At 46.1% G+C, this 27,737-nt stretch overlaps 1 protein-coding gene across 3 annotated transcripts in view; it reads left to right on the top strand.

The window, feature by feature from the left end:
- LOC141095388 (probable serine carboxypeptidase CPVL) overlaps positions 1–25,927 on the top strand; it is a 103,828-nt gene extending 77,901 nt beyond the window's left edge. For all 3 annotated transcript variants that reach the window (XM_073581343.1, XM_073581341.1, XM_073581342.1), the window contains exons 11-13: positions 508–681; positions 20,457–20,639; positions 25,701–25,927. In XM_073581343.1, coding sequence (XP_073437444.1) covers positions 508–681; positions 20,457–20,639; positions 25,701–25,817 — 474 coding nt within the window. In that variant the 3' untranslated portion in view covers positions 25,818–25,927. The remainder of the gene's footprint in view (positions 1–507; positions 682–20,456; positions 20,640–25,700) is intronic.
- Positions 25,928–27,737: the final 1,810 nt, after the last annotated feature.

The following is a 27,737-nucleotide window of genomic DNA, read 5'->3' on the forward strand; positions in this document are numbered from 1 at the left end:
TCAGGATTGCTGGTGTATCGCTAAGTGGTCGCTAGTGAGCTGCCACACAGGCAGATCTCACCAGCGACCTCGCTGGGGACAGGGGTCGCTACTTACCTGTCACACTAGGCGATCCTGCGTCTTCCCGCCCGCGTCTACGCTCGTCTTTCCACAGGAAGCACCGCAGGAAGCTGACGACGAGAAACAGTCCAGCTTGTTCTCGCGCGATGAGCGATATCCAGCGGGGGAAAGGGTCGTAGGTAAGTATCACACACAGCGATATCGCTTAGTGTGACAGGCCCTTTACTGTTCCTGGTGTCATACAAGAATGTGGTAGAAAAGACCTCTGCTAGAAGCTTGCACTCTAGACCAGGAAGATGAGGTGATTGTGTGGGGGTGCCATCTAATGACTACAGTATTTGTTCTCCTTTTCACATCAATGGGTTAATCTTGGGTTTCTTTTAACTTCACTTGTCTCTAACCTTCTTTTTTTTTTTTTTTTTTTTTTTTTTCAAATTGCATTGTTAGGAGCAGATCGATCAAATGTATTTTGTGCCATTTTTGGCAATCTCAGAAGTGAGGCGGTCAATCCATGTTGGCAACCTGACCTTTAATGATGGATCTGAAGTTGTAGAACATTTGCTTTCTGATGTGATGAAGACCATAAAGCCATGGTTGGTGGTGCTAATGGATAATTATAGGGTAAGTGTCCTGCTGCTTCAAATCTCATTACTCACTAACCATCAGGAGAAGGCCACTGTTGCTTCAAGGTTAGTAGGCTTATTGCCATTTAAAATAAGATGAAAGCAGAACCCTCCACTTCTCACCATGAGGCAGAGCAGGAAAAGGGTGCTGCAATATTGGAAGTTCACAGAATGATTTAGTGCATTATAGCACCACACCAAAATGAGGTGATAAAAGCTCCTGGGATGCTAGTACTGACAAGTGTGGACATGGTGTATCTCATTAAATGGCCTTTGAGCTACATGTCAGAATTGTCCTTCCACAGTTGGAGACTTGGTTTTGTGGTACTGGAACAAGTGAACACAAAATAAAGTATGTTTGACACCAAAATAACTTTATTCTTGGGGGATTGAACATGAATATTTGGTGGGAGTCTAAATCTCAGCACCCCTGCTGAAAGCTGCTTAAAAAGGCCACAGTGCTGCAAGGAGTCTTGAGTTCTTTAGTGTGTAAATCAGATTTGGTGTGTATATAATTTTTTTTTTTTTTTTAAACTGTCCCTACTGCAACACTTGGCACAACCCCTATGAAATGTGCAGCATAAAACCTGATGTAAACTGAACAGACGTCAGTGCTCATCAGAACACTGCAGCCTCTTCAGACAATTTATTGGATGGTGGTGCCAAGTCAATTCCCCCTCTAGACTACAAATGACCATACATGAGATGCCTGTTTGCTGCAAATGGTTCAACCGCCTCTCCCACAGACCAAAGCCCTCAGTTGAGTGTTCATAGGTTTTAATGGGATGGGGGGGGGGGGGGGGGGGGGAGGCTCTGGCAGTGGTTCATTGCCCCTGAAAGCTAAAGGAACCACTTGTAAAATTCCAACTTCCTGATCTTTCTCTTGCCTGATATCCTTTGTTGGAAGGCCCCCAAGAACATTAAATGGAACATTTAGTATGTGTATAGGCTGTTACACCCTCAATTATTAAAGCCTGGGTAACCAATGTAATTTTAGGTTCTAACACTCTTTAGTTTTGTTTTTTCTACATATTGTTAATGAACATGTATATGGTCTCATTTTTCAGTTGCAACAACCTTGTATAGTAACAGTATTAGTCTGGGTGACCAAATGGTGTGTTTTTTTTTTTTTTGTTTTTTTTTGTTTTATCAAATTCCCATTGTCTGTCTTTTTGCATTTACTAAGAACATGGTCAGTACATCTTTGCTGGAAATATTACTCACATCACTTTTAGAAATAAAGAAACCCTTAGACTTCCATGCTTCAAGAGCACTGATTTGTTTCCCTATAGCTGTCAGTAGAAAACATTCTCCAAATAATCCTGACTTTAAAATGGCTTAGCTTCCCACCGATCCAGCAAGACCGTCCTGGAATTGGGGTATCTGTGGTGTCAGATGTCCCAGCATGTCCTCATCAGTGTAGCGTGAGCACTGACTTGAATTCACACTGGGCAGCGCTGCATAGATCGGCCTGGGGTGCAGCATCTTCCTGCCCTGCCAGGAGTTTCAGCATCTCCGAGACTACAAATGCGGTTGATTACCTGTAGACAGAGCACTCAATGAGCTCCGTGTGCTGAATAGTGGTGTCTGCAAAGCTATGCCCAGGCTTCTATTAGACCCAAATGTTCACACAATTGTTTGGTCCCTGCCTAACAGAATAGAACTGCTGAATCCTAGCTCACCCAGGCCATCTGTGCCAGTGACTTTATCACTGGATGTTTTCTGAAGCTCCTGGAGATGCCTCAGATGGTGGGATAACTTGTGTGGTAATGTCCCCCAGAAATCTGCTATGAACTCAGTGGTGGGGCATTGCTATCTTTAAACCCTTTCTGACATCAAACGTACTAAGCCGTCCACGGTACCCAGGCCCGAATGACCTTGGACGGGATAGTATGTCATAGTGATCAGCGACACTCCGGAGGGGTGCTGCTCGCGGCTGGGTGTCAGCTGATTATCACAGCTGACACCAGGCATTGTGTCAAAGGTGGTCACGGACCGCTCCTGGCACATTAACCCCAGAAACACTGCGATCAAACATGTTTGCAGTGTACCGGGGAGTTGGGGAATCGTGCAGGGAGGGGGCTCCCTGTGTGCTTCACTGAGACCCTCGGAACAGCGCAATGTGATGTGCTGCACCGAGGGTCTCCTTCCTTCCCTGAGAGCAGGCACTGAGCCTGTGCAGCGCCTGTCAGATCGATCCTCAGACAGTGCTGTGCAAACTGTCAGATCAGCGATCTGACACTTTATTGTAATTTCCCCCATTGAGACAATATAATAAAGGGGGGAAAAAAGTGTAAAAGGTTATGAAAAAAATCCTAATTAAAAAATCCCTTATTTTTTGTAAATAAAAATACACTTAATATCGCCGTGTCCATAATGATCCGCCATATAAAACTGTCCTACTAGTTAAACCCTTTAATGAACCCCTTCAAAAAAATAGGCAAAAAACAAATGCTTTATAATACCACCGAACAAAGTGTAATAACGCGCAATCAAAAACGTATATAAATAAACATGGTACTGCTGAAAACATCTTGTCCTGCAAAAAACGAGCCGTCATAAAGTGTCATCAGCAGAAAAATAGCTATAGCTTACAGAATATAGCGATGCAACAATAATTATAGAAGATTTGTTGCATAAAAGCGCCAAAACATAAGACATTAATGAGGTATCGTAATCTTACTGACCCAAAGAATAAAACCGCTTTATCAATTTTACCACATGTGGAACAGTGTAAACGCCCTTGCCCCAAAAAACATGAAATGCTGGTTTTTGTTTATCCTCCGTCCCAAAAATCGGAATAAAAAGCCATCAAAAAGTCACGTGCCTGAAAATGGTACCAATAATAATGTCAACTCGTCCCGCAAGAAATAAGACCTCACATGACTCTGGGTCAAAATATGGAAAAAATTGTAGCTCTCAAAATGTGGTGGTGCCAAAACTCTTTTTCCAATAAAAAGCATCTTTTAGCGTATGACAGCTGCCAAACAAAAACCCGCCATAAATAGTAAATGAAACCCCTCCCTTAGGGAAAAACAATACCTTTTTTTAAAATTTTATTTCTATTTTCCCATTAGGGCTAGGCCTGAGGTTAGGGCTAGGCCTGTTGGGGCTAGGGTTGGAGTTAGAATTGGGGGGGGTTCCACTGTTTAGGCACATTAGGGGCTCTCCAAATGCAACATGGCGTTTGATCTCAATTCCAGCCAATTCTGTGTTCAAAAAGGCAAATGGTGCTCCTTCCCTTCTGAGCTCTGCCATGCACCTAAACAGTGGTTCCCCCCACATATGGGGTGTCGGCATACTCAGGACAAATTGCACAACTTTTGGGGTCCAACTTCTCCTGTTACCCTTGATGAGAGAAAAAAAAATTGGACCTGAAGTAATTTTTTTTTTTTGTGAAGTTAAATGTTCCTTTTTAAAACACACAAATTCCTGTGAAGCACCTGAAGGGTTAAACTTCTTGAATGTGGTTTTGAGCACCTTGAGGGGTGCAGTTTTTAGAATGGTGTCCCTTTTTATTCGGACTCCCATGACAGCACCACGAGAGAGGGGATCCGCCCTTCAGGAACAGGAAACCTACAGATACAAAGGGCGGCACCTCTCCCATGCATCAGTTGGTTTCCTGTTCCTGAGGGGACGGGATCCTACAGAACACTGGATCCCAGGCCGGCCGGTGCAGGTAGCGAGGGGGGTCTCCTACCTCGGCCTGGTGCAGAGTTCCTGGAGGACGCCACAGTGGCCCAGGATGGGTGGCACGCTGGTGGCGTGTGCAGCAGGGAGCAGCGTCCGCAGGGTTTGTCTCCATAAAGAAGCCGCCGGTATGTATGCCCCCGGGGGGCTCCCTGCTCCAGCGTCGCGGTAATCAGGGGGGTGGGGGGGCAGCGCGGCTGCAGGGTGCTGGGACTGGGGAGCGCTGCCTACTGGTGCGCCCGGGCGTCTTGCGTGACTTCCAGTTACGTCGGAGGCGCGGTGACGTCAGGGGGCGGAGCCTGGGGGTGCTTCCGGGTCGGCGGCGCCACTGCGCTGGGGCCCAAGATGGCGGCACCCATCTGAGAGACGCCGGTGGGTGCCGGTTCACCCGCGGGGAGCGCGCCAGCCAGAGGCGGGCCCTTTTAGGGGGGGGAGGGCGCGGCAGGAGGAAATCTGTCCGGAGGAGGGGTATATAGGCAGGACCCTAGATGGGTGCCATGCCTTGGCCACATTATTGCATGCAATGATGGAGAGCGAGCAGCAGCAGAAGCAGCAACAACGGCAGCAGCGACAATCATCACTGCCGCCCCTGGATGACCTTCGGCAGGTCAAACAAGAGTCCCGTGAAAGTAAGGAGCATGCGGGACGAAGTGACCAATCCAGTCATAAAGGCTCCTCTAGGCGGACAGGAGCATCGACTGAGAAAAATCCCCCTCATTCTCCGGTATTTAATGGTGGCACTGGTCAGTGATCTTCGTGAATGTTCACTCAGTGACGGGGCCTTCTTCTGTGTTTTATTCTAGGGAAAGAAAGCTACAAGTAAAAACAAACACAGGGAATGTGCACTCTGTGCATGTCCGTTACCAGACGCATGCCCCAAAAAGTTGTCCCCCTGTATTCAGCAGACAGTGGCGGAGGAATCGCCGGTGGTAGCTGCGACTTTAAGGGACAGTCAGGGCAGAGATGAAGGAAACTCTGAAATCCATGTCCCAACCAGAAAGCTTAAGGGGTGGGGACCCTATGGAGTCTGACTCTTCGGTAGAATGGAGGAGAAGCAAGGGCTCCCATGTTTCGTCTCCCTCGTCCTCCTCAGAAGATGAGGACTCAGGTCGGTTTTGTCTGCCGCCTGACCGAGTAGACAAGCTAGTAAAAGCAGTCAGAGGGACAATGGAAGTGGAGGAGCCTAAGCCTCAGTTATCCATGCAGGATGTCATGTTCGGGGGACTGGAGCAGAGGAAGCGAAGAGTCTTCCCATTGAATGAAAAAATTCAGGATCTGATCCGCAGAGAGTGGGAAAAAAAACAGCTAAAAGAGGGTCGCAACCACCAGCCCTCAAGCGTAGATATTCCTTTGATGATCTGACGGTGGACACTTGGGACAAGGCCCCCAAATTAGATGCGGCAATTGCAAAGGCATCAAAAAGATCCTCACTGCCTTTTGAAGACATGGGGTCCCTTAAAGATCCTTTAGATAGGAAGGCAGATACCTTCCTTAAAAATACCTGGGAGATGGCAGCTGGTTCCTTAAGACCAGCAGTAGCGTCAACATGCACGGCCAGGTCCATGATGGTCTGGTTGGACCAGTTAGAATCGCAGTTAAAGCTGGGAATGTCTAGGCAGACAATTCTCGGGGGCCCTACCTATAATCCAGGAGGGCGCAGCCTTACTAGCGGATGCAGTAAGAATGGCCGCCAGGGCAGCAGGACTCTAGCCACAGAGCTCTACGAGCCGCATTAGAAAGTGCTGGCCAGGAGATATTCAATCCAGGGCGAAACTCTGTACTATCCCGTGTGAGGGGGAATATTTATTCGGGGCAGTCCTGGACGAACTGCTTGAGAAGGCCGGGGATGATAAAAAAAATTCCCAAATCTTTGGTCTGCATCTTACCGACGTCCATTTAATAGAAGGCGATTTCGGTCAGGGGAGAAGGCGTAATCCTTTACCTAATAGAGACCGTCCCAGATGGGAGGATAGGAGGAGAAGAAGAGGTACGGGCTTTATGTTCAGGTGCTCGTCGAGAGAACGAAAGAGACAGAACCAATGACTAGCAATTCCTGTGGGGGGTAGACTGTCATCCTTCCTCCCAGCGTGGTTACAGATCACCAATAGTGACTGGGAGCGGAAGGTAATATCCACCAGGCTCAGGTTGGAGTTCACTCAGGTCCCACGGGATACCTTTAAACCAACACCCTTGAGATCTTCACCCCTCGAAAAAGCTGCTTTAGAAGCGGAGGTCTTGAGCCTGTGCCAGAAAAACGTCCTGATAGAGGTTCCGGAATCTGAGAGAGGTAGAGGTTTCTACTCTTATTCCTAATCCAAAAACCGGATAAGACATTTAGAACGATTATTTTACGTCTCCTTAATGAGTTTTTGGTTAATCGCACCTTTAAAATGGAGTCCATCAATTCAACAATAAAAATGCTGTTTGAAGGGTGTTTTATGGCAGTCGTGGACTTGAAAGATGTGTACTATCATGTGCCTATCCACGCAGATTTCCAGCAGTTCCTGAGTGGCAGTTTCAATAGATGGTATAATCCGTCATTATCAGTATAGAACCCTTCCCTGTGGCCTCTCAGCAGTGCCCCAGGTATTCACAAAGATAGTGGCCGAAGTTATGGCGCATTTACGGGAAGTTGACATCTTAATTGTCCCATACTTTGATGATTTTTTGATTGTGGGAAATTCGGTGGACCATTGTCTATCCCAGTTAGAGAAAGCGAAGTCCAGATTAGAGAACCTTGAGTGGATAATAAATTATGAGAAATCCCGATTTCAGCCCTTAAGGGTCCAGAAGTTTCTAGGCTTACTGTTAAATTCAGAAACTCAGCGGTGTCTGTTACCATTAGATAAATTACAGCAGATACAGCAGCAGGTTCTCCGGGCAATAGATAAACCCTCCATGACCCTCAGGCAGGCCATGTCCCTGTTAGGCTCCCTAACCTCATGTATCCCAGCAGTCAAGTGGGCACAATTCCACACTAGGGCCCTTCAGAAGGACGTCCTGGTTAATAGCAGAACCTTAGAGGGCTCCTTGCAAGGTCAAGCATTGCTAAACCCCTCAACTCTTATATCTCTTAGGTGGTGGCTCGATGACTGAAACTTAGCCTCGGGGGTGCCCTGGGTGACGCAGAACCCGCATAATAACCACAGACACTAGTCCTTTGGGTTGGGGGGGCCCATATGGGGGACATAGTGGTACAGGGACGTTGTGACTCCGATGCTGAGACCTCATCTAACCAGAGGGAGCTGCTGGCGATTGAATTGGCAGTTAAAGAACTCATTATGTAGCTACAGGGCCATCATGTGAGGATACTCTCAGACAACCAGGTAGCAGTAGCCTATGGCAACCACCATGGTGGAACTCGCTCCGACGCCCTGATGCGGATAACGGAACGTCTCCTTCAGATAGCAGAGAATTTTCGATCTTTAACTGCGCTCCACATCAGGGGAAAAGACAACATGAAGGCAGACTTTCTAAGCCGCAGAGCCCTAAAGCAAGGAGAATGTGCTTTAAACACAGATATTTACAACCAGATTGTCCGCAAGTGGGGTCAGCTGGAGGTAGACCTCTTTGCCACCAGAGAAAACCGGAAAGAAGTCATTCTGCTCTCTGAATCCCAGGTAAAATCCACTGGCAGTGGATGCCCTCCTGATAAGATGGGACTTCTCTCTAGCATATGCCTTTCCGCCATTAAACCTCCTACCTCTGGTAGTAAGGAAGATCGGGCAAGGGTCACATTGCCCCTTTCTGGCCCAGGAGGACCTGGTTCGCATGGTTAAGGACCATGTCTGTATGCGATCCCTGGGTACTGCCGAACCTTCCGGATCTCTTCTACCAGGGGCCAGTCAGCCACCCACAGGTAGCGGAACTCCATTTGGCGGCGTGGTGTTTGAAAGGACACTATTAAAGGACAGAGGGTTCTCCAAAAATTTAATTGACACCCTCCTGAATAGCCGAAAACAGACTACTACAAATATCTATGCTAGAACCTGGAGGCGATTCCTGTCCACCTTTCAGTTTGTCAGGGATGGAATTCTCAAAACAAATTCTGGAATTCCTCCAGAGGGGTCTCGAATTGGGTCTCTCCACAAGTACGTTAAAAGTACAGGTTTCAGCCTTAGGGGCCCTGTTTGCAGGTGATATTGCCAACAACTATTGGGTAGCGAGGTTTATCAAAGCAGCGGCTAGATCAAGACCCATACACAGACAATGTGTACCTTGGGACTTAAATTTAGTCCTTACGGCCATGACAGACCATTTGAACCTCTGGATTCGGCCTCACTAAAGATTATCTCTTAAGGCAGCTTTTCTGGTAGCGATAACATCTGCACGTAGAGTAAGCGACATACAGGCACTTTCCAGATTGCCCCCTTAAACAGAGTTCTTACAGGGTAGAGTAATCCTAAGGCCGGACCCGGCATACCTTCCCAAAGTAGCATCACACTTTCACAGGACACGAGAGTTCTGCCGCCTTTCCTCCCTAATCCGACCAATCCTAAAGAACAAAAACTTCAGGCATTAGATGTTAAGAGATGCTTACTTAAATATTTATCAGCCACGGATCCTTGGAAGAAGGAGAATGCATTATTTCTATCCTTCCAAGGTCCCAGGAAAGGACGCAGAGTATCAAAACGCACATTAGCAAGGTGGATTAGGGAGGCTATCTCTCTTGCCTACACAGCAGGTGGTGGTCTGGCTCCACAGAATTTGAGGGCGCATTCCACTCGTGCCATGGCATCACCTTGGGCAGAGAGATCGGGAGTGTCAATTGACCAGATATGTAAGGTGGCCACCTGGTCATCTCCTTCCACCTTTTTTAACCACTATCTGTTAAACATGGGTGCCTCCTCAGATCTCACCTTTGGGCTAAGGGTGTTGCAGGCTGTAGTCCCTCCCTAAATTAGTTTTACATCTCTGTAATTCTTTCGTGGTGCTGTCATGGGAGTCCGAATAAAGTATTAAGTTACGTAATGGTATTTTTCGGAAGCCCATGACAGCACCCTTAGTTCCCTCCCTTGTTCACATATAGGGGTGCACTCCTTTAGGAAATTGTTCACGAATTAACCTTGTGTGGGAGATGGCATATAAAACTTTTGGTAGATAGGTTGTATATATTATGTGCTGTGTACTAACCATGGTAGCCTCTCAAGCTCTGTAATCCAACTGATGCGTGGGAGAGGTGCCGCCCTTTTGTATCTGTAGGTTTCCTGTTCCTGAAGGGCGGATCCCCTCTCTCGTGGTGCTGTCATGGGCTTCCGAAAAATACCATTACCGGTACGTAACTTAATACTTTTGGGTATTTTTATATCATAGACCCCTCCAAAGTGACTTCAAATGTGATGTGGTCCCAATAAAGTGTTGTACAAATGAGAAATCGCTGGTCAACTTTAAACCCTTAACTTGTGGGAAAAAAAATTTGGTTCCAAAATTGTGGTAAAGTAAACATGTGTGAAATGTTACTTGTCTTGTCTGCCATATCTGTGATTTAAAGGCATAAAAATTCAAAGTTGGAAAATTGTGACATTTTTGCTAAATTTCCACTTTTTTTTTTTTTTTTTTTTTTTTTTCACAAACACAAGTTATAGTAATAAAATTTTACCACTAACATGAAGTACAATGTCATGAGAAAACAGTCAGAATCACCAGGATCCATCGAAGTGTTCCAGAGTTATTACCTCATAAAGGGATAGTGGTCAGAACTGTAAAAATTGGCCCAATCACGAACGTGCAAACCACCCTTGGGGGGGTAAAGGGGGTTAAAAGGCAAACATACAACATGTGGATTTATACAATGCATGCTGAGACTGCCTCTGGAGTGATAGAAACTAGAACTTATGTTTGAAATGTGTTGGACGCCTGGACAAAGTTGATGGGAGCTCACTATTCAGTGGAGATGGTACTGCTCTGCTGTGTGCATCTGACTGATCCATCCCCTGCAGATTTCAATTGTTCTGCTTTTATAATGGACAGAACACAATGGTGTAGCAGTAGTGGCAACACTGCCTTCAAACAGTTGTCTATAACAATTTTCAGAATTTGTCCAGGTGAGATAGAAATGGCCGGAGTGAGCCTCCCAACCCCCTGGAGGAGGCGTGGGCAGAGGCCAACATGACGGGGGGTTGGAGGTTAGTGGGGGAAGGGTTAAAGGGGAGGGGGAGCTAAGGGGTATTTAAGGCAGGGTCTGGGGGGTGCCCGCCCTCTGTTCCTGCTTTCCCAGCTCCTGAACAGTCCCACAACTTACCGGGATGTCGGAGTGGACCAGGCCCTGGACAGCCTGCGGGCGGCGGCGGCGGCAGGGCAGCCTCCTGGCTGGCTGGAGGCGCAGGTGGCCGGCCTGCTTCAACGAGCGCCGGGGCAGGCTGAGGTGAGAGCGGAGGCCCCGGCGGGCGCGGCCTCCAGAGCGGCTGTCCCCCGACACCGCTCCCCGGGCCTCGCGTCGCCGTCGGAGCCCCTCCCGGGAGGAATCCTACCACGCGGCGAGGCCCTGCGGCGGCATCCGGACCTTTGCCCCGGGGCAGGAAGGGGGTGGGCCGCCGCGGCGGTGGTGGACGTGCCGTGCGGCCTGCCTCGGCAGGCGCTTCGGCCACGGGCAGAGTGGTGGCCTGCCAGCGGTGGGGGGGGGGATCTTGCTGGAACGGGGGGGCGCTGCTGCGGTGTCCCTGCAGCGGTACTTGCCTCTGCCCCCCCCCCCCCCCCCCCCCCCCCGAGAATGTGCCACATCCCCATGGCTGCAACGGGACCGGAGGGCAGCCCGGCGGAGTCGGTGCCGGCTGCCAGAAGATTGGAGCGGAGGACACTGTCGGGCACCCAGTTGCCGTGGGGGGCCCTGAGCGACCAGGTGCCTTGTGATGGCTTGGCTGAATTGACTCTCGGCGGGAGGAGGCAGGAGCCTTCATTTGTGGGGGTGCCGCGGCCCAGTTCCGTCGGGGGGTTCAGGCCTCCCACCCCGGCTCAGTCTGCAGGCGTGTTCGGGCCGCAACAACGAGGCTGAGTTCGCCGCCGGGAGGCGCGAGGTCCATGAGGCGTCTGGGGATCCAGGATTTCCAGCTGGAGGGCACACAGCCCCCTCGCAGCCCGGTGAGTATGCGTCTATGTCCCCTGTTTGTCACCTGCTTTTGTCTTTGTCGGTGGTGGTAGGGGGCCCCTTAGCAGAGTCCGGGGGTGGTGGGGTTGAGGTTGGTCTGAGCAGTTCGGGGTCGGCCGGGGGAGTATGTGATATGTTGGCGGATGTGCGCAGCTTGCTTTTACGTTTGGAGCGGGGTTTTGTTGGGTCGTCACCGGTAGCAGCGTGGGTTGGGCCACAGGGTGGCGGGTCAGGGCGCGGCTGCGTCGGGCCCTTGTGTTGGCACGCCGGTGTCAGTGTCGGTGCAAACCGAGAAGGAAAAGGAGTGTCGTGTGCATCTGGATGATCGGGCGCATGGCGAGGTGTATGTGTGTTTTGAAGGTTCGTTGGGGGCCTATCTGAAAAAGGAGGTGAAAGAGCAGATTTGGAAGGATGAATATGTGGAAATATTTTCGCTATTGCCTCTTGAAGTTTAATTTGGACAAAAGTAAGAGGATAGCAAAAAGGAAGAGGAGGAAAAGCTGAGGTGGCGCTTGATTCCTCAGACATTTGTAAATTGACAGCAGGCGTTTGCCATTTTGGCGAGTGTTATCGGGGAACAGGCCCCTGATAATTGCTCCGCGTTATTTTGTTATTTGGATGCTATCGGGGAGGCTTAGAGTTTACGGGGGTCAGGCATGGCTGCGGTATGACGAGCAGTTTCGTCAGAGGAAAGCTGTGCGTCCAGCTATCCGCTGGGACCAAAAAGACATTTGCTTGTGGATGCGGGTGATAGCGCAAAATAAGTCTGGGAGTTCCTTTCTTGGGGGGGCTGGAACCACCAGCCAGACTAACGGCATTGCCGGCTCTACGAGTGGTGGGGGTCAAGGGCAGTCGGGAACGCACAAGGCAGGTGTGTGCTGGCAGTTTAATGACGGCCAGTGTAAGTTTGGGGCCAACTGTAAATTTAAACATCTCTGCTCAAACTGCAACGGTACTTCACACGGGGCTTCAAAGTGTCTCAAGAAAGGGAAGTCCAAATCGGGAGGGGGTAATTCGCAAGGGGGAGACTCCAGTGAATCTGGAAAGGATGGTCCCCTATCTAAATAGATATCCTGATAGGGTAAGAGCGGGGCTGTTGTATTCTGGTTTTCAGGAGGGTTTTCGGATTCCGGGTCCTCCGTTTGAAATCCCATTTGTTTTAAAAAATTTGCGCTCTGCTTTGGAGCATCCGTCAGTTGTTTCGGAGAAGATCCGGAAAGAAGTTTCATTGGGGCGCATGGTGGGTCCTTTCGTGTCCCCTCTTCCGAATCTGGTCGTTTCCCCGTTGGGGGTGGTTCCGAAGGAGCCCAATAAGTTTCGGCTCATTCAGCATTTGTCTTACCCACGGGGGAGGTCGGTTAACGACGGTATTGATCCAGAGATTTGTTCAGTGGTATACTCTTCATTTGATGAAGCGGCGAGTTGGGTCCGGAAATGTGGTCGCGGGGCCCTTATGGCTAAGACTGATTCCGCTTTTCGTTTGCTTCCGGTTCACCCAGACAGCGTGAGGTTGTTGGGCTGTTTCTGGGAAGACAGGTTTTTTGTAGATAGGTGTTTACCTATGGGTTGTTTCTTGTCTTGTGCGTATTTTGAGGCTTTTAGTTCTTTTCTTAAGTGGGTCGTGTGCGACGTCTCTGGTTGTGATTCGATAGTTCATTATTTGGACGATTTCTTGTGCATTGGCCCGGCGGATTCTTCACGTTGTCTCAGGATTTTGAAAGCGATTGAGTGGGTGGCGGATCGTTTCGGGGTTCCGCGGGCGCCCGGAAAAACTGAGGGCCCCAGTACGTGTTTGCGTTTTCTGGGGATCGTCATCGATACTGTTGAATGGGAATTTTGGTTGCCGGAGGACAAGCTTGATGATTTGAGGTCTGAGGTGGTTCGCGCACGTCGGTTGCGGAAAATATCGTTGCGGGACCATCAGTCGCTGTTGGTAAAGCTTAAATTCGCTTGTCGGGTGATGCCGATGGGTCGAGATTTTTCACGTAGGCTGGCTAGCGCTACTTCGGGGGTTCGGGCTCCTCATCATTTTGTGAGATTGTCGGCGGAGCTCAGGGCCGATTTGGTGGTTTGGGAGTCCTTTTTGGAGAAGTACAACGGTCGTTCGTTGGTAATGGCTGATGTGGTTTGTAACGATGCTTTTGATTTGTTTACGGATGCGGCAGGCGGATTCGGTTTTGGTGCTTATTTGGGAGGGCAATGGTGCGCCGCTCAGTGGCCTGCTGCTTGGGTTTCGGCGGGGTTGGTGCGTAACATCACGTTGTTGGAGATTTTTCCGATTCTGGTGGCTGTTCATTTGTGGGGTCAGGAGTTTTGGAATCGGCGCGTTCGTTTAAATTGCGACAACATGGGGGTTGTGAGCGCGATTAATGGTCTTACTGCATCGTCCCCTCCAGTGGTCAGTTTTGCAGAAGTTGGTGCTAGCATGTTTGTCTTTCAATGCGCATGTGACGGCGACACATGTGCCTGGAGTGAAGAACGAGATAGCTGACTCTCTCTCGCTTACAGTGGGATCGTTTTCGTTCCTTGGCCCCGGAGGCAGAGTTCGAGGGTCTGATTTGTCCGGAGGAATTGTGGAGGGTGGCTTACGAGCCGCGGAGTCACTGATCGTATCGTCTTTGGCACAAAAACCTGGGAGGCCTACCGGAATGTGTGGTGTACGTGGGAAGAGGTCCTTATGGCTGGCTCCACCAGTGGGGCCAGGCTTGAGCAAGAGGGTCTGTTGTCATGGTTGGGGCAGGGCGCAAACTAAGGTTGGTCTCGGGCAAAGGTGACACGTTTGTTGGCCGCATTGTCTTTTGGTTTTCGGTTGCGCGGGTACAGGGATTTGACGAAAACGTTTTAGGCTACACAGGTGGTGAAAGGTTTTCACCGTTTTCGGGGGGGGGGTGATTTAAGGCGGCCCGTGTCGTTTAATATGCTTGAGCAATTGGGACTGGTTCTGGGATCGGTATGCGCGGATGGTTGAGGTTGCGTTGTTTCGTCTGGCTTTTTCCTTTGCATTTTTTGGGGCACTGCGGATTGGGGAACTCGTGTCTCACAATAAAGAGTATGTGAGCGGGTTGTTAGCCAGGGATGTGACTTTGACCTCTCAGGGCGTCGAATTTTGGCTACGTAGGTCAAAAACGGACCAGTCTGGGGAAGACCGTCGAGTTGTGTTGGGGGTTGTCTCTGGTTCCGGAATGTGCCCGGCTCAGTGTTTGCATAGATCTTGGGACCTTTGTCCTAGTCTGGGCGGATCTTTGTTGTGTCACGCAGACGGTGGAAGTCTGTCTCGATATCAGTTTGGCGCAGTGTTTAAGAAGTCAATTTGGTGTTTGGGAATGGATGATTCTAGGTTTGCTTCGCGTTCTTTTCGGATTGGTGCGGCGACTGAGGCAGCTGAGCGTGGTTTGGGTCCCTCTTTCATACAGCGCATCGGCGGGTGGAGGTCTAATCGTTATCGTAGTTATGTTCGGCCTTCAGGTGTGCAGGAGGTGTGCCCGGTTGGTGTGGTCCATGGGGTAGATTAATATTACAAGTATTGGAGCGTTTTCTTTGCGATATGTTTCTGTGAGTGTCGTTTTGTGTTTCAGGTACGGAACCGCTGCTGGCCTGGATATATGGTCACTCCTTTGTTTACTGGGGTGCGGTGAGAGCTGATGTCAGGACCGACTGCAGACAGTTGGGAATTTCCAGATCGGTGGCGGTGGTGCGGTGGATCGGTTTTAGGGGCCTGGTGTGGCGTCGGGTGTTGCCGGAAATTCACGAGTGTGTTCGGTGGGACCGGGCACCAGATGTTCTCGTTATTCATGCTGGGGGTAATGATCTGGCTGTCCGTCCCTTCCGGGAGTTGATCAAGGACATCAAGCAAGATTGTTTGCGGTTGTGGGTGACTTATCGGGAAGTCACGATTGTGTGGTCGGAGATCGTGCCACGCAGGCGTTGGCGGTCCATGAGATAGTTGGAAAAGGTCAACCAGGCCAGGATCAAGGTCAACAGAGCGGTGTCCGCTTTTATAGTTAAAAACGGGGGAGTTGCCATGCGACATTTTGATTTGGAGAAGGGTGAGGGCGATTACTGGTTGGCGGACGGGATTCACTTGAATGCAGTGGGTTCCGATATTTGGGCCCTTGCCCTTCAGGAGGGTATAGAGAAGGCTGTCGCTTGGCGTGTTGTGGGTGTCTCGGGTCATTGAGGTGTTCAAAGGCCCCTCGTTGTGGCGGTTTTGGGGGAGGGGGAGTCCTTGAAGTCGGTGGAAATTGGTTTTGGAGTCTCTGTGGGTAGGGTCTCCTTCGTTTAAAGGTATGCTGGTCGTGATCTGGTGAAAGGTGGATGGGGAGTTTTCCGTCGGAAGAGGGCGGATCCCCAAGGAGTTTGTGGACAACATCTATTGGTGTGCTGGTGCTCCCGAGCCTGTGGGGTAACGGCTGGGAGCAAATGGTCGGGGGTGGTTCACAATATTTGGACTATTTCACCACGATCTTGTGGCTTCAAGGACTTCTCCTTCCAGGGTTAAATTCATTGTACTCATGTTTATGATGGTGTTTATTGTTATAATAAAAGGCTGCTGTGGCCATAAAATTCCAAAAGAAATACCGGTGTCTGTGTATTAGTGGGCGCCAAGGTGGGGAGTGGTCACTTTATGGTCACGGTGGGGTTTTGGGGGTAAGTCAAGACGCTTGATATCCCCTTACGAGGTAAATACTTGACAATACCAACGTCATGAAAAATTGGGTGTGCTCAGTCATGGTCTAAAACTTTGCTGCTACATGTGCCGTACACTGTCCTTCCTTCCAGTCTTAAAAAGTTGGCAGGTATGAAATGGTTTGACTATTGCAATTACATGATCCTTTTCCCTTTGGTTGCTTTCTAATGTGCATGCACACACTCCAGATCTTAATGTACACTGTATTTTAGTCACCAGTGAACAATGAGACCACAGACAAAGTTGTCCTTTTTTGACCTCACTGATGATGGTCCTCTTCATGTGGCTGGATTTTCACTACCCTATCAGCAGTATTAAATGACTGCTAATCTGAAGTTAATAGCCTGTTTAGCCATACTGCATTTAAATTTTTCTCCCAGAACGATCTAGAATTGCTCTGTATGCAAGTTTGTTTTTTTTGTTTTTCGTTTTTTTTTCTGCATCCCATATCCGATTTACACTGGATGTGCTGCTGAAACCAATCTTTCCAACAACCCAAAAGATCATTCCACACTACTAATGAGCAGTCTATTTGCACAGTATAGCTATTGGATAAACAAGTGTCAATAAGCAAGTAAAGTTGTACCTTTGTGGAACTTGAACTGTGCAAGTGATGAGGTCCTTCTGTATTTACTGGGGGTCTGACACAATTTATGCTGCCCAAACTACAGGCAGGATGAATCTGAGCTTTGTTGCAGTTATATCCAGATATGTTCATAGAGCTGGCTGGGGACTGTAGTGAGTGAGACTGGCCTGATTGCCAAGGGCGGCACCAGACTAAAGGACTAGTTGGGTCTTTCCCTACAGTTCTCAGTGTCTTCAGACTGTTTCCTCTGAAACACTCCAACATTTTTAAACTTTGGGCAGCATGCATCAAGTGAGATACCCTTTTAAAGTGGAACTACACAACTTGCATTCTTGGGAGCTACGTGTAGCCAACAGTGCCAGTTTGTGCTGCCCCAACCATCTGGACACAAGTGCTTTTCTGTATGTAGCTGTTCTGATATAGAAACTACATCAGAAGAGAAGTGGTCAACAGATCAAGACTTTGTATGGCCATGTACTAATTGCATTGTCCCTATAAATAGGGACCCCATTTCCCTGTTTGGCATATTACTATGGACCTATAAACTAAGGGGCAAGTAGCTGCTACCTACTTGACTGTGCCCAATGCAGATTTCTGCTGGCAGAGCAATCTGACCACTCCTGCCAGCAACTCAGTGCTTTCCACTGACATGTCTACAGAGCAGCGGCTAATCGGCTTTGCTCTGGAGCATCACTGCCGGCGTTATGCTGATTGACAGCCAGCTCTCCACTACCTAACTGCAAGGAGCAGTCTGTCAATCAGCATGTCAGCAGTCACGCCCCGTCAACTGAGCAACCTGGAAGAACAGCTGTTCTGTTCAGCTGACTGTGGCAGGTGCTGTCAGTAACCACTCTGTGCTGGTGCCCAGTGGAAGAGGCAGGTAGTTTACTACCTGCATGTTAGTATTTGGGTAAATGGTTAAGTCCTGGCTAAACCCTTGAACAATCTCAAATGCAGCTTGTATGTACAACCTATGGCCACATTTTGCCACTTACCATGTGTGCTATGGACTTGCTGATCTATGTATTTCATTAAATTATCTTGATCCCTATAACTTATACTGTAAAATTCTTTTATGGGCAGAATTGTCAGATGGCTAAATTGTAGTAAGTAATTGATACCTAAATATACAGTAAAAACTGCCTCAACACCTTCTCCTGATACACATCCCCATGTTGATCAAATTAGTTCAGACATGCAGCCTACATTGTGATCATGTGCCTCAGAACAGGAGCAGCCTGTTTAGAGGTTACCTAGGCAGGAAATGATGGTTATAAAGCCATAGAAACTGTCACTTTCTCATCTGCAGCTCCTTAAATCCCATCTAATTGCCTCATTGTTTGCTGCTTGGTGGTTTGAAGTTGTTGGCATTCTATAGAATATTTTGGGTCCTGAAATCTCAACCTTTACTATTTTTTAAAATTCCTCAAAGTTTAGTTGTTTGCTTTGGTCCAGTTTACATTTTATTTCCTCGCTTTTTTACTTCTGGCCTGATCGCCCAATGGACAACAATCAAGAGTGGGCATCCTTGCAAGCACTGGTTTGCTGACTATTGACTCTTCTAAATGTGCTTTTTAATGTGAACGGAGCTTATTGTAGAAATGTACACATGATGCCTGACACAACTTATGGCACCATGGTGTTGTGTTCTGTTTGATCACCATAATGAGTACCCTTTTAAGTTAAACATATCCATGTAGCAATTGATTTGCTGCCACCTGTCAGCGAAGACGTCCATTTACCTTTGTGTGAACTGTTGCCCCCGGGCAGGCTTAAAAGAAAATGGGCCTCAGTTCGCCACACTTCATTCACAAAAGTGAAATTGAGGTACCATGTTTGAAAGAAATGACAAAAACAGGTTTGAAGTTTAGTATAGGATGAGCCTCAGCAATTACTCTAGATTGCTACTTACAAAGCCTGATTCCAGTTATCCCTACATAAATTCCCTTTGCCATTCTCCTTGTCCCCCTCCCAAAAATAGCAATAAATAATGGTTGAAAAACTTTCTTTAGTTTATAACCAAAATGTGGTTCTTAGACTGAATTTGCTGAGACGAAGGGCTGATCTGCAGTGTAGAGCTATCCTGTTCAGCTGTCTACATCTGGCCAGAGATCATAACAGATTGATAACAAATTGTTGGTGTCCATGGTGCTGCCCCACCAACTATGAGGACCCATCTGGAGAGGCCCTTTAAATGAGCAGGAAGTCACTGCAGCTTCAAACTATGGCAGGAGCTGCATCTGATGCCTTTTTTTTTTTTTTTTAATGAGTTCATACCAATTTTAGCTGGGTACATAATGTTGCTGATTTTTAATATAGAAAATATGTAACGTCCGCAGTGGTCAAAGGCCCCATCAACACTTTCATGTACATGTTCTAGTTGTTTTTCATGGATATAACATGTACCCACTATATTTCATAGGCGCGTTCAGATCTCTGGGTAGACCCAGTCCCCAACCTACCAGAAACTGGTGCCACACTGGTGATGGGAACGGAAACAGAGGTGGATGGAATCTTTAATCCTGCACACAAACTTTTTTTCCCGCCAATGGTCGTATGTCAAGTGTATGTATATAAAGATGTTATAGTTAAAAGAAAAAAAGGGTTTGGTACTGTTAGCCAGTGGGAGAAAATAATAATCTGTAGGCAAAACAAGATGTAGTTGTACCTCTAAATGGCTATCAAAAATAAAACTATGCAACACAGCAAGCTTTCAGGACTTCTTGGGTCCCTTCCTCAGGCATGGTATAACAGTTTCTGAAGAAACAAATATATGCACAAAGGCATGGTATGATAAAAATATATTGCTCCTTGTACACTGTTGGATCACTGTCCATGTAAGTTTTGCAATTCAGTTAGACCTTCTATGCTGTATATTCCCCATAGCTGATATTTTCACTGTCCCACACACAATGATCTTCTGACGTTCAGGTCTGGCTAGCAGATGTGGAGAGATCTGCAAGAGGAGGGAGCCCTCAACCCCATATGTAAAGAAGAAAAATGTCTCCTATGCGGTGTTTTGATTTGGCTTGAGAATTGGAATACTGATTCCATACAGTACACATTCCATATCTATAAGTACTTGGAATTTTTTCTGCCGTCTGATAGAGATGTGTTTTGTAAACTTTCTTTTTAATTTCTGATGTCCAATTTGTAGTTTTCCACTGAACGCTCTTGGCTTCGGCTATTATCTCCTTTTTGGATAAAGTGATGCTACTCTTGCATTCAGAACTAGTCAGCACCATGAATACAAGCATTACAGAATGCCATTGTGTAGTATGGAAGTAATTACTCTTGTGCCCCATTGTTCTAAGTAGTATCCCATCTACAGCGTGAGGACATCTTTGAGGCATGACTTTCCATATTGAAGAGCTCGCTGTAAAACAGATGACCTGCCATAGAAGGTGCATTGTTGCTGTCATTGAAGAATTTAGGTTTTCATTATGCCAAGATAATACAATTTGTTAAATTGCAACTCCAGCTTCGACAGACTGCAGTCTTTATGGGGAGTGGCGACATTGATAATGTAGATTCGTGAAGCATCTGTTATTTCTTAGCTACTCATTATTTCCCCCCCCCCCCCACCTTGTAAATCTGCACCAGTCCAGGATTGGTAATGTATTTGAAAAGCTAAGATGAATTTCTAGTGCATTATTTTAATGGTATAGTACCAATAATTTCATGCAAATATGGTATAAGAAAATTGATCACCTCCTTTTACATCAGGTCCTGATGTACAGTGGTCAGCTAGATGTTATAGTTGCGGCTCCTCTTACTGAACGATTCCTGCAAACTGTACCTTGGTCAAGACTTGAAGAATATAAGGCGGCTGTGCGGTCAGTCTGGAAGATCAGGTCAACAGACACTGAGGTGGCCGGTTATGTCCGTGTGGCTGGAGAGTTTGCTCAGGTAAGACACCACCAAGAATGTGCCATAAGTCTTAGACCATGCCGAACATAGCCATATCACCTAAGTTTCCCCAAAAAACTGTCAATACCTGTTCTCGCATCCTGCAAAGTTGACAAGTCCGTTGTAAATATGTATACATGGCATAAAAACATGTCAGTCCAAAGTAACCTCTTCAGACATAAACTATTGCCCTATAAAGGTCACTAATCTAATGCTGAATTATGAGGGCTTATTGTTTCTAAATATTGGCCTGTCCTCAGAATATGCCATCGATCGTGATCGTCAAGTTGGACTTAATGATCTCCATGTCGTTGCATGCAAGTGTACACGAGGTGAGGTGTTCAGTAGCTAGTGGCTCTGTAGCTAGTTCTTGTGTCCTCTTCATGAGCCTGGTGCATTTTCTATATGCTGGAGAGGATGAATAAAATGGCAATATTTTGCCATCATTAAGGATAGTGAAGTATCTTGTGTACAACCCACTGCTATCTCTAGCAATGTACAAGGGGAAAGGGCTCAGATGGATATGGAGCACTTTGTCCAGGCATTTGGCTTGATAGTCTAGCAGATGCTGCAACAGAGGTGGTAGAACATTTTCAATGAGGACTGGTTACTTGGCAGCTATGCAAACACTATGTGATGAGGTGCACTGCCGGACCGGTGTAAGTCATTGTCCATTTGGTCAGTGAAAAGTGCTCGATGCTCCCCGAAGCTCTGCTTGGTGCCAATGCTCAGCTCTCCAGGGCATTGTATAAAGCTTGAGAATCCACCACCTACTCAGAATTATGACTATTCACATTCTCAGAAAATGTTTAAATATGTTGTGCAGAAGCTCTAAGCAATTGATTTATATTCCACGCAATTACTGCAATACCTCCAAATAAAATCTCTGTTGGAATTTGGGATCCTGCAGCTTTTGTTTTAAGCTATAAGCAAGTTATCGGACTATACATGGCTGAAGTAGCCTGAAATATAACTATAGGGTTAACTTGCAAGCATAAGGCTATGTGCACATGTAGTTTTCGGTGCTGCGGATTTTTCCATGTGGATTTGGGAAAAATCCAGATACATTCTCGGTTCAAAAGGCCTGTGGTTTAGCCAGGGCTGTGGAGTCGGAGTCGGAGTCGGTGCTCATTTTGGTGGAGTCGGAGTCGGTATAAAATGGACCGACTCCTAAAATATATAATAAATTGGGTACAGTAATTCAATGCAGGATGTGCTGAATATTTTTTTTATAGGAGTTTGGGAAAGTTATGAAATGTCCTATAAATGGCTGTTCTATTCCTGATCTAAGGCTACATTCACACACAGCGTTTTTCTGTGTTTTTTGAGGATACGTTTTTCAGCTGCAAAAGCTGATCATCTTTTTAAAAAACTGCATCACCTGAAAGGTTTTTGAGCTCATAGATAATGTTTTCAATAGCAAAAGCAGATTAGAAATCTGCTCTATCTATATATCCATTTATCCATATCTGTCTATCCATATCGTATCTGTACCAAAAAGAATGAAAACCGGGTAGTACACCAATATATATTCTGTTCTATCTAAATATCTTGATTATTGGATCATAAAAATGATTAAATGTCTGAGGTTCACATTGTACTACAATAAATTTTTCACTTAAATATAAGCAATATGTGTGGGAGTCGGAGTTGGAGTCGGAGTCGGTGTAAGGGAAATTGAGGAGTCGGAGTCGCAGGTTTGGCTTACGGACTCCACAGCCCTGGGTTTAGCCCTGTGGTTTCACACCTGTACAATGGAGAAGGTGTGAAACCGCTGCGGATTCAGCACAAAGAAGTGACATGCTGCAGATTTGAACCTGCAGCAAAATCTGTGCGGAAAAATCCGCAGCACGTGCACTGCGTTTTTCAGTTTACCATTGAAAACAATACTGTACAACGCACCTAAATCTGTTGTGGACCCGCAGCAGAATCTGCAACATGTGCACATGGCCTGAGAATTGCACAAAATAAAAACCATGTTTACAGTTTCCATCTGCTGCAGTTTACCAAGAGGCTGCTGTTGGCTCTACAGGGTGACATTTGGTGTTCTGTGACCATGATGAGAACAAACACAAATGGGGGAAAGTATGAGGATGTGATCATGTGGCTTTTTTTTTTTTTTTATCAATTTGGCCCAACATTCACAATTGTTCACCTATTGCTATACATAGAAATGTATCTTATATTTTTTTTTTTTTTTTTTTTACATTTTACAAACTTCACTGCATACATGGAAATGGATCTAATGTCTCTTCACTAAATTTTGCTAATAAGTGAAGGCCTTATCACATGCAATTTGGCTCACAGAACTAAAACAGTCCATTCAGATGATCTGATGGGAAGGAATGCTCGTTTCAGATGAGCACGTTTAAAAGGTCCGATAATTGGGACCATCTATTGCCCATTAAATGAGCTAAATGCTTGTCTTAAGGGTGCAGTGATCTTTAAGCAGACTTAAAAATTGAAATTGTAAGTGCATCACAGCACGAGTCCTATATTCACTGGACAGATTGTTCTCTATGGATAGATCATCATGCTAACAATTGTTTTGTGCACAGAACTAGACTTCTGAGCCTCAAGAATTCTGGTTGTCCTGTTTAGACTGCTGATTGGCAAAATTATTCTGGCAGCCTCTTAACTAGAAGTAGTGCAAGAAAGGGACCATTTTTAAATATAAAACTACTCAAAGTTGATGTTTGACCCTCTAAAGAGCTTTGCAACATGACCAAGGATGAAGCCAGAAGCTCATTCAGACAGTTCTACATGAAGGGGTAAAATACTGAAACATGTGGAGAGGCAAGATGGGTGAAACTATTAAAAAAAATAAATAAATAAATTAAAAAAAAAATAAAGACCAAACAGCCCTCCCCACTATGTCACCAAGAGTATTGCGCTCAACCATCCAACTAAACTATGCTCTGCACTGATGAGGGCCTAAAATAATCGGTGTCTGCAGATTAGTTTCTGGCATGGTATTTGGTCATACTGCAAGGCTTAATAGATCATTGACTTCTGATATCTGCCCCATACGTGGTCCTTCTCTGAGCAAATGTTCATGGTTTTTCTCCCATAGTGCATTGTCTATAAGATTCATACCCTGATACTCAACTGATAATTAGGAGGAATGCTGTCTTTTTTGCTAAGGGGATCAATCGCCTGAACCAGATATCGCCTATCTTAGGAATCGACTGACTTAAAACATCTAGCAGAAAGATGCGCTCCTGCATACCATGCACATTTCTGACATTTTTTTTTTGTTTTCCTCTCTTCCCCTTCTCTGGGTTTTTTTAAGTGGGGGCTATGCAATAGAGAATCTTCCATGTGTCAATCATAGATATTTTTATGAACTTGCTATGATTTTACAGATTAATTATTTTAACATTGTTCCCATACATTATATGGGTTGCAGACAACTGGTTCCGTATTGTTACTATAAATGCAACTAAATCTGTTTTAGATTTCCTTTATTGGTGTAGGTGTAATATAAACTGCAAGAGGTGCAGGGGGAAATCCAAAGAGCCGAGACATTTTACACAACTGAAGTCATAATACAGCAGAAATATATTTATTCTATTTTATGAAACCCTCTGTGGAAGTGACTTTTCCCCTTATCGTGTGGGTGGTTCTTGGTGTTCTGGTCACCTCCCAGGCGATTACGTGCTCTAAACCATATGATGAATTCAAGGCACTTGCAGGGTGGATTTAAAAAGTAGCTATCATGTTTAATATGTTCACTACAGCGCAATGTAGGCTCCATGGCAAATGTGAGTAGTTCATGCAGGAGCTGTGCACTTCAGACCAGTCTGTGGGGATCTCGGGACCAAGATTCCCACTGAGCTGTAGCACATGGCAGCCATAAAATATAGTCTACGTATGTGTTTAATACAGATTTTATTATGCCGCATTGCAGCCAATACTGTACTATGTCCAGATGAACATGAAAAACTTTGCCCTTTTACCCAGCTAATTCTTGCTCCCATTAGGTCTGACGGCACATGATTATAAACTGACTAGCTGAATCCGTCTAAGCTCTATGTAGCAACAGGAGGTCAATTTTCCCTGTGAGTCGTGTCACTGCAAAAGTCTCTGGCAGGGGGGAGGAGCAGAGCAGCTCAGTCAACAGTTAGATGGTATGACAAATGCAGGGTCAAGAGACTGCCTGTTGCTACATAGAAGTGAACTAGCTGGTAGGCAAAATGAGCAATTGGAAGTACACAGTGCTATTTAATGTAATGACTGCAATATATTAAGAGGACAAACTTTGGGAGGAGTGCTTTAATCTAAAGTCTCAACTTCCTTATCAGCTTGGATGGTATCAATCTAGTTGGAATGTGTTCCTCGGTGTTGGCAGGTCTAGATTTCAATCTTCAGTCTAATTTACAGTCAAGCTGAGAGATTCGTATATGTTCAATCGTCTCTTGGATAAAGGCTATTCTAAGTTCACATGTCTATGTAATCATCCATTTACAAGGGATGGGTGAGGATATCGTAGGTGAGGGTAGAGCTGGTCATGCAGTGGGTTTGGTGGTTACTGCAGGTTGTAGGCTTGTCGGAAGAGGTAGGTCTTCAGGATCCTTTTATTGAAGGTTTCCACTGTAGGCGAGAGTCTAATATGTTGGGGTGATGCACGTGAGAAATCTTGTAAGCAATTATGGGAAGAGGCAGTAAGGAGTAGAGAATGAGATATTGTAAGGATCGGAGGTTGCGTGCAGGTAAGCATCAGGAGACTAGATAACATGGAAATATACACCAAAATATCAGTTAACAAACATTTTTAAGCAGACAGTGAAAGGGATATTCGAGCAAAGTCACAAAATAAATGTTTTCATGAACTGGTAACTTTTACACTACAAAGGAAGAGGGAACATGGCTTCATACTGACTTGCAGCTAACATCTGACAAGTGTTTAGCCACCTTAAAATGTCAATGTGCTGTGGTTCCCAATCATTTGATGTACTTGCATGCTAATAAAACTGCCTGCATCCTATGTACTTGTACTGACTCGCTTCATTGGTCATTTCTATTACTTCTGACTTAATTAACTTTCTTCTCTTTTTCTAGGTGATAGTCAGGGGAGGTGGCCACATACTTCCATATGACCAGCCGGAAAGATCTTTTGTGTTGATTGACAGGTTCATAAGTAATTGTAAGGCCTTGAATTGTGAGAATGTGCTGTAATTTAATACCAATAGATCCTTTTTTTTTTCTGTAAAAGTAAGATTGATTTTGAAGAGTAAATATTAATAAACTATTTTGTAAGAATAAAGGTTTTTGACATGAAATATTAAGCAGACATGTTTGTCTATGGTTCTTGCGGTAGTTCAGCCACTTGTACTGGTACAGTATTTGAAGTGTTAGAACTGAAAATATAGGTCCTCTAAATACGAAACATTAAAATGACAAGATGTTAAAGTCTCAACGTGTTAGACTTTCTACTAAGTGCGCCCTTGAATGTATCTCCTGTCTTCCTTGAATAATTTATCGAATCTGAGCTTGTTGGCTGAAGTGCTGCACCAAACAAGAGTATAGGGGGGGTATGTGCACACATTGCGGATTGGCCTGCAGAATTTTACACAATCTGCATATCTTGGCAGAAAATGCAGGCTAAAATGCTTATGGATTTCTTGCGGACTACTTGCATATTTTGTTGCGGATTGTCATGCGTTTTTTGATGCGTGGATTTGCCTTACTCGATGTATAGTCAATGGGTGCAGAAAGTCTGTTTTCACACACAGATTTGACATGCTGCAGGAAAAAAAAAAACAGCGAATCCACAAAGATTTTTCTGCAGCATGTGCACAGCAGTTCTCAAATTCCCACTGACTATCATTGGTACTGTCCTACACTGCAGATTTGATACAATTCTGCACGTCCAAAAACACTGCGGAAACGCATCAAAATCCGCAACGGACATCTCTCAGCACCCCATACATTTAATAGCGTTGTGCCTAGCCTTGCACAACTAGTAAAGGTGTTCATTTACAATTAACTAAGATTTGACAAAGATTAATAAGTGATGTGGGACACAAGTACTCAGACTAAATATCCCTGGCTGCTGACCAAGGGTCTCATTACATTTAGCAATGCATCAGTGATCCTGACAGTGATAAGACCCGGTCAGGATCGCTGGTGCATCGCTAAATGGTCGCTAGTGAGCTGCCAAACAGGCAGCTCTCACCAGCGACGCAGCAGCGACAAGCGATCCGTCGGCGGTCGCTGATGACTACGACTTCCGCCTGCGTCCATGTGTCGCTAGTCTGCACCAGCGGGACGCCAATGAGGAAAAAATGGCCCAGGCACTTTGATCGCGATCAGCGATATCCAGTTGGGTGGGGGGGGGGGGGGGGGCGGTCGTAGGTATGTCATACAGCGATATCGAGAGAGGCCATTTAGAGTCAACACGCGACCAGACTGATAACTTGTTATAAAGGTTAAGCCAGCCCCTGATCTGTCATAGCAGATGTACTGTATAGAAAGGAGTGAGCTGGCTTGGCTATTAATGTGGAGTCAGCCAGCCTCCTCCTCTCCCATTTCTCTAATGTGGTGATGCAGGAGGTGCATGAATGTCAGGACAAAGAAGCTGCTGAGACCCAGGATATAGCAACGATAAAGTGCCTGCCCTAATAAAGCTAGAATACAATACTAAACATTGTAAAGCAATTTCAAATTCTTGGCATTGCAGAAACCATAGGATTCATATTCTCAATGTACAATATAAAGTTTGGAAATTTTTATAACCTGTGTGCCAGGAATATTACTATAATACACACTTGCAGGCCTTGTCTGCTATCCATGAAGTTAATGATTGAGGAATGTTCTGCCACACTGAATGCACTTAAGCTCACAAATGATAACCAATGACATCCCAGACATGATCGATGGGAGACCATTTTGAAGACACTAGTTCATGGTAGCTTGCTTGGTTTGATCAGTCATTCTGTGCTGACAGTCCCTTTTTAACCCCTTTCCTACATTAGACGTACTATTCCGTCCATGTGACCTGGGAACTAAGTCCCAAGGACAGAATAGTACGTCTTGCGCGATCAGCTGTGCTCACGGGGGGAGCGCAGCTGATCGTGGCCGGGTGTCAGCTGATTG

This window comes from Dendrobates tinctorius, unplaced genomic scaffold (assembly GCF_039654945.1).
Source record: "Dendrobates tinctorius isolate UK_male_01 unplaced genomic scaffold, ASM3965494v1 ptg000070l, whole genome shotgun sequence".
NCBI lineage: Eukaryota > Metazoa > Chordata > Amphibia > Anura > Dendrobatidae > Dendrobates > Dendrobates tinctorius.